Here is an 8,078-nt window from a genome sequence, read left to right as displayed (position 1 = left end):
TAAAAGCTTACATAAATTTTGAGAGCATGACTGTTAAGACAGTCAAAAGAGTACACCTGTTGGTGATCTCGAAATTAAAGTGTGCATCATAATAACAAATAAGTTGAATTTGTCATATCGATGATATTGGATCGTCGATCGGGATTATGATGAGATTAATATAATGGGAGCATGAATCATGGGCTTGTAAGAGTATAAGCCCATCACGCAAATTTATTAAAGTTCAAATAGGCTTTAATAATCAAATTATATTTTAATTGAGTTAAAATATAGCCCATTAAGTTTTTATTAAATATGGTATTGATTTATGTAATATGAAGATATTCATGATACCATAATTTTAGAAACTTTCACACAAAGTAAAATAATATTAATGCATGATATTCTCAGAATATGTGCATTAAAGATTCGAGATTGGCTAATGTATATGACATGCAATTAGAATCCATAAATATTTAATTAATCTAATTAATTAAGTAAAGGTTGGATTAGAAAATAATTAAGGATTTTATTATTCTTATTTTGCACAAGAATCTTTCGAAATTTTCTTGAAAATTTTGTAAGGCATGACCGAAGCTTTGAAATAGATGGGACCGAAGATTTGGCATGAAATAAGAATATTTCATCAACACAATTAATTGGATTAATTAAGTTAATGAATAATTAGTATTAAAAATAAGGATTTCTTATCCTCATTTAAAAAGCATGCATTCGGCAATCTTAAGGTGAAGAACAATGTTTCGGCTCTCCTGAATTCCAAAAAGGCTGCTCTCGATTTTATTTTCCTTGTTACAAGAAAAATTCGACTTGAATCGATTTTTCGTGTTCTATCTCTACGCAAAATGTCTTCTAATTTTTTAGTGCAAATTAGAAGAAGAACAATTAATCCGGTCGTGGACCTGATTCAGAGATCGAAGAAAGTTCGTAAGGATTTATTACAACAAGAGCTACGTCCGCTAATACCAGAGTAGTTGGAGCCAAGTGAATTATTTCACCAAAGGTATTAAATCTAACGCCCTATGAATGTTAATTTAATTTAAATCATACGAGTGCTCAAACAAATATTTTGATTGTCAAAATAAATAAAAAAAAATTTTAAACTTCCGCTGCGGTTTGGGTACGAGAGAACCGAGATCCAACATTTAGCTCACAACAAAATAGTTGGTTCCATCCCTGTATCCCTGGCCGAGCTTATGTTCCTGCAAAATGTCTACTTTTCTTTCAACAAATTGTCAGGTACACTGCTGAAGCAGCTGGTTCCATCCATGTATACCCTCGGTTGTTTGTTCTTAATTCATTCATTACATAGTCAAATTTTCGAACCTGATATTGTGATCCTGCTTGCCAACAAAGGTCTTTCAAATGAACGTTTTTGAATTGTGAGTTGAAATTAGAGCAAACATGTCTAAGAAAAAACGGTGTGCACCACGTGGATGATTAAACTGAGATATTTTTTTCGATAGCACTAATGATGGCCCGAGGTTTATTAGAGATAAAGCAAACTCCTGGTAGCCCTTGAATGATAAGCACACACAAAAGATCCAGAAACCATTTCCACAAATCATAGCTCTCCTTATCCACAAGTGAAAACACCAAGGGTTGTACCTGATTGTTGGCATCTAAACCTACGTCAATAAACATCTTGTATTTATAATTCGTATGTAAATGAGTGTCATCAATGCTAATAATTTTACTACAATATTGGAACCCATCTACACATGGTTGGAAGACCCAAAAAACATAGTTTAAATTTTTTACTGAAGGGTTGCATGTTGGAAAATACCTCCACTCAACACTTGTACCAGGACTGTAGTTCATAACAACAACCATGTATGTTGGGAAACTATGAACAGAGCTTTCCCATGTGCCATATATGTTTTCAACATCACGCCTCAAATTGTACCATGCCTTGGCATATGAAATCTCATAACCATAATGTCTTTGATAATTTGCTTTACATATTTAATCTCACAAGATGGATTGCAGTGAACAATACCAACTAGATCCGAGGCAATCGTGTTTTTGTCAAGATTTCTGTGGTAAATCCCAACTTGGCTAGAGATACATGTGTGTCGATCACCATATTTAGTGATTTTAAATAACCTGGATTTGCTTTCAAACAAGCTCGTAGGCCCTCATCCACAATCCATGTCGATGACCTATTCTTTCAACATACTTTCCATATAGTCGGCGTGCTCTCAACCATGGTTCGTCGGAACTGTCGCAGGACTCGTCGCGGCTACCACCGTTCCAGTTCCAATATTTCGTCACGGAACGGTCGCGGCGCGGACTTACAAAAAAAAAATAATTCAAAATGTTAGTAAAATTTGTGATCGAGCAAACTTTCACAAAAAAGTTCAACTAAAATAATATAGTCAATTAAGGCTTGTTGCGTATTTTACCTGCAAATTTTAGAATTGAAGTGAGCTATGATCAAATGCAAATGCTAATACTAAAATGACATAATATGCATAAAACACACACAATAATGATGAAAACATTCACTAAACTAATGCAATAAAACACGTAAAAACGACCTATATCAATTTTGTAGAAATATATAAATTACATTATATTAAAATATATAAAATCATTAAAATTAATAATTCAATACAAATTATTTTACAATACTAGCACATTAAAAAATATATCGTAAAAATTACACCTTACCAGAGCTAATACCATGAGGAGTGACGGGGAGGAGCTAAATCATCAATATTTTCTCCCTGAGTATCCAGTTGATCAAATTGATTTCTAACATGTGGATATCGATATAAATTATCACCAAGTTGTCCATAGGGATATTGATTTGACTGGGTGGATGAGTGGTCATTGGAATGAGATGAATGACTCTGTAAAAGTGTTTCGTCACGTCGACTGTAATACCCGAATCCACGATATCCACTAGAACTAGCAGCCGTACTCGAAGATCCATACTCAGGACCACGACGTCCAAAACCGCTCCTTANATTGATTTCCAATCAGATCATACCCAACATGTTGAGAGTCCAAATTATAACTCATCGATCCATAATTATCTCTCATTTGAATTTTCCGGTTTCCCCCCAATCTGAGGCATCTTATATGTTCTTCGACACCCATATATGGTCGAGAAGATCCAGCTGAATGTTCTTTATCACTAGCACTAGAGAATTCTGACAAACTTGCCAAGAAACGACGTTGTTCCTCAATCCAAGGGCGATAACCATGATCAGTATCTTGTGTTGCATAATAATTTTCATCACCTTCTGCCCATGTCATACCTTGGATATGATGGTCATCGTGACGACTTTGATCATGCGTTGTATCTTGTGATCTATGATTCTTTCCAAGTCCTTGTTGATCATTTCCATCATCTGAATCATCACTATCTTCTCCATCATCTCTAGATAGAATTCTTATTTCTTTTGATTTTGTTGACTTCTGAACATTTTTATTCTTTTTTGCACGACTCTGATCGTTAGTAGTTGTGTTGTGTTCATCGGAATGTAATTCTTGAATTCCTTCATCTAGCCATGCCAAATCGTCATCTTGTAACACCGGCTGTTCATTATCCCTTATCCAGTCGCTTAAGATATCATCATCATGAAAAATGTGATTGAGGTCTATCGGACTGTAATAGTCATCTTCTTCTTTTCTACATGTCAAATTTCGTACCCTGAGCCGCATGTTGTAATGAACATAAACTAATTTGTGCAGCTTCTCTACAGCCAAACGATTACGAAGCTTTGTGTGTACAAGAGACCATGTACTCCAATTTCTCTTGCATCCCGAAGATGAGCATGTTTGGCTTAGAATTTTGATTGAAATTTTTCTAAGGTGTGGAGCATCGTCACCATAGTCATTCCACCATTCAGCTGATACAAAAAAAATAATTTTATATACATTTTGTAAATTATAAATTCTTTTGAAAAATACTAAACCTGGGAGAGATTTTTTCACAGCCATTTTTGCGAGTGGTGATCCAAATTCACCTGTCTGATCAGTGAATAATTTAATCTACAAGAAAGAATAAGAAAAAATCATTATGGTTTATATTTCAAATATATAGTAGGAAAAATAAGAAAAAAAATTCTACCTCACTCATCGCCGAAGCTTGCGCACTTAAGTCTGGTTCAAGTCTCTTTATTACAACCTTTAATCCTCGTTTGACCTCATCAGTATAAACACAAGTTCCAGAATACTGAAGTAATGGATTTAGAAAATATGCTGAAATAACATTTACATAATCACAAATTAGAATGACAAATATATAAATGACTTTGATTATATGCTTTAAATAAGTTATATTGTTACCTGCAGCATGCAAATGTTGGTGTAATTGATTGTACCAACGATTATCGATGACATCCCAATATGATTGCCAATCTTTAGTATTTTCTTTTATTGCCAATTTTGCCCGATCCATTGCTTCATAGATAATTGACATTGTTGGCTTTTTGTCTTGATCAACAAGTTTCAAAACTTTTACAAGTGGTTCCATTGCAGCACAAACATCACGAGCTCTCTTCCAAAATCTTGCATCCATGATAATATTAACAGTTTTTTCGGCTATTTTTCTTCTTCTACTGGTATTATTGATTTCTTCCCACTCCGCAGAAGTGCACAATCTCTTCAAATCTGAAGTATGCCGAACAAGACTTTCAATAGAAATAAATTCTGTAGCAAAGCGGGTTATTCCTGGTCTTAACAATTCACGATCATTGGTAAATGTTTTCATCAAATTCACAAGTTTATCACTGTTGTATATGAAACTTGTGATTTGTTTGGCTTTTTCAATACACTTTTTTACCTTTTCCATCTTACCAACATCTTCCAAAATGAGGTCAAGCAATGTGCTGCACAAGGAGACCAAAACAAATGTGGTCTTTCCATCATCAATTTTGCACCTTCACTATCAGTAACAACTTGCACAACATTTTCTTCTCCAATCTCGTCAATCACTTTATTCAATAGAGATAAAATGAAATCAGATGTCTTTGTTTTGTTGGAGCAATCAACTGAACTATGAAATACCATATTACGATCACAATAAATCATAAAATTGATGATCGGATGCTTGTTGCGCGTGCTCCAACCATCACACATAACTGTACACCCGTACTTGGGCCATTTAGATTTTAATGTATTCAGATAATTATTTATCTCATCCACCTCATCTTGTAAATAAACCCCACCAATTTGGCGTCCTGAGGGACCTTTTATTCCAGTTCCAGCCTCTGCAATGGTATTAATCATGGATTGATAATATGGTCCACTATCTGCTGCATTGAATGGAATAGCATTGTATATAAACCATTTTGAAACAGCTTTCCCAACTTCTTTGACTTTTTCAACAGCAAACCAATTTTTTATACTCTTACGTTTTGAGGGAAACATAAATGAGTCAATCCCTTTTGATGGTAATTGAGATCCATCTTTTACACTAAAGCTGCGAGGCATATCTCTTTTTAAACCAGGATTTAGGCCAAAAGATGAACTAGCACCAGGAAATCCTACAATTATAAAATTTAAGATTAGACATGCGAAATAAATTAATAATGTATGTACACACGAATTAATAATATTGTTTATATATTGTTTACCTAGACCGTGTTGGTTACGCATTTCCTCCTCAAAAACGCTTGTTTTACGGCTTTCCTTCATGACTTTTCGCAATTCTCGAGTTTCAATATCTTCTGAAGCATCTTCACTGCTACTATCACTTTCCAATCCATGTATACTTTGTTGTATTGATTCTAATACTTTTTCTTTTTTCTTTTTCAATAAATTTCGTTTTGCCTTCGAATCTTGGAGATGTTTTCGTAACATCAAAGATATTTCCTTGGGAGCTTTATAACATGTTTCGACATTTCCAGTAACGTGTGCAATATGCTCTTTTAATCTCGTAACTCCTCCGGTTACAACTTTTTCACAAAATTTGCATTTTACTGTCTTTCGATTATCACCTACCATATCACCGAACTCCCAACCAATATCGGGTTTTGGAGCCATTCTACAAAATACTTAAATTTACAAATTCACAACCCACTTCATTTTTTCACTCTCTAAATTGACAATATCAACCAAAAATATTTATTCTATAATTTTACAGATAATTTATCAACGTAAATTTAAATACTTTTTAATAAAACTAATGATTAACTAAGTGAATTATACATAATTAACTAAGTATACGACAAGGCCACAATACATTAATTAACAAATTTTTATTTTTTTTTTTTTATCATAATCAACTACATTTAGTAGTGGAACATATATAACATTAGTATTATTAACGTAAATACTTCAAAATAAATATCACCTTAGTTAAACTTTGTCGATAATTAGCTTCCAAATCCAAATAAAAGCTTCCAAATCCAGATTACAAATATTTGTGTACAAAGGAGAAACGCAGCAACAAGAGAGGTTTTTAAATAGAGAGATGATTTTTACGATTTCTTAATATAAAATAGGAAGATAGACTTGAAATTATTGATACAAATTATTGATTCTTTTGCAAGTTGTCTGACACTCTTTTCTTACTCCTCTTTTCCTACTCTCGGCACTCTCGGTCCATTGTTTTAACTTTTACTAGTCTTGTCCCCACAGGCCAACTCATTAGTTTTCAAATTTCTTCTGTGCGTCCAAGTCTTCTTCATCCATAAGCTCATCCAAATTCATTTTGAACAGCCGAACCGTTCCATTCGCACCGGCCGTTCCGTTCCGGCCGAGATATCACCGATTTCACGACACAAAACGGCGTGACACTACACTCAACATTTTGTACTGGAACTTTGACGCGCTAGGGGCCGTTCCCATTCCAGAACGGCTATTCCGGCTTTGACCCGGCCGCTCCGATGAACCATGCTCTCAACAACACGATACTCACGTTTTATACGTCTAACCGAAAAGTCTTTAACAGTTGCAATCAATTCTTTTTTGTTTCTAAAAACCATGTTTTTATGTAATTCTCCTTTCTCAAGATTGTAGAAGCTACACTGTAACCCAAATGACACACTTATAGAATCGGTACATTCTTCTTCATACACGACACTAAAGAATCGTGGCATCTCATTCAGATTAGAAACATCAAGTGGAACTATGTTTGAATGCATCCTCATTAACCTCATTGTCTGAATCATCATCTGGTGGTTTGTCAGGCTTGTTGTCATTGTTTGGATTTTCTTGTAATGCAAAATCAACAAACATTTGATGTTCATCTGGTGCCACTACAACCATTACATATCCGAACTACCTGAACAACCAAAATGGAGAAAACTTCACAAGTTACTTGTGAGGAATTTCTATCAAATAAGTCATTGAAGCCTGTATTAGAATTCCATTCATGAATATTGTTTTGCCAAAGAGAATTATCTCTATCCGCACATCCAATAATATATTGATCCCAATCAACAACACCATTATCCATGGATGTATATGGTTGGTCCACATATTCATGAAAAGCAGTTGTCGAAGTACCAACTTGTTGATCTAATCCTATCAGGCTTAGACCTTGTGTAATACATGGCATGTACGACTCCAGAACATTGGTTACTACATTATCTTCGATGGTCTCATATTCAATATACAACTCTGTACACTGTGCATCGGAATTAGGACCCAACATAAATTGTAAAGTATCATCATCAAGGAAAATATGTTCTTCTACTAAACGTGATTTGTTCATATATGAATATATGGTTGAAAGGTTCAACCTAGATTTCGTGACATCGATATATAACTTCCGATGAACTAATTCAATCAATTCACATAATGTCGTAGATCTAGATATACGAATTAACTTCACCCCTTTAATACTATAATTAATTGTTCCATATCTTACGATAACATTACCACCAATATATAAAATGATCGAAACAGTGTCCATGCCTGCATATAAATATATCAAGTAATAGAATAACAATTTAAATAAAACATGTTGAGTATTACGATTAAAAATAAAATCCATNAAAAAAAAAAAGAGAAGATCTAAAACCTGATAATTCATTCTTTCGGCTAACAGAAAACCCAGACATATATACATAATATTTAAGCATAAAAAATATAATGTATATATAATTATTTATATACAAATA

The 8,078-nt window shown here is 33.9% G+C and overlaps 1 protein-coding gene across 1 annotated transcript; it reads right to left on the bottom strand.

The window, feature by feature from the left end:
* Nucleotides 1-2,937: 2,937 nt before the first annotated feature.
* Nucleotides 2,938-6,436, bottom strand: LOC140977400 (uncharacterized). The gene is made up of 8 exons (XM_073442147.1): nucleotides 6,305-6,436; nucleotides 5,586-5,995; nucleotides 4,793-5,495; nucleotides 4,297-4,685; nucleotides 4,079-4,209; nucleotides 3,924-3,999; nucleotides 3,453-3,857; nucleotides 2,938-3,356 (listed from the first exon to the last, which is right to left on the bottom strand). The coding sequence occupies exons 2-8, from the start codon at nucleotides 5,992-5,994 to the stop codon at nucleotides 2,938-2,940; spliced, it is 2,532 nt and encodes an 843-aa protein (XP_073298248.1). The 5' UTR covers nucleotide 5,995; nucleotides 6,305-6,436.
* Nucleotides 6,437-8,078: the final 1,642 nt, after the last annotated feature.

The sequence above is a fragment of the Primulina huaijiensis genome, chromosome 5 (assembly GCF_012295235.1).
Source record: "Primulina huaijiensis isolate GDHJ02 chromosome 5, ASM1229523v2, whole genome shotgun sequence".
NCBI lineage: Eukaryota > Viridiplantae > Streptophyta > Magnoliopsida > Lamiales > Gesneriaceae > Primulina > Primulina huaijiensis.
The sequence above is the reverse complement of the archived record's forward strand: the minus strand, read 5'-3'. Positions and strand labels throughout refer to the sequence as shown.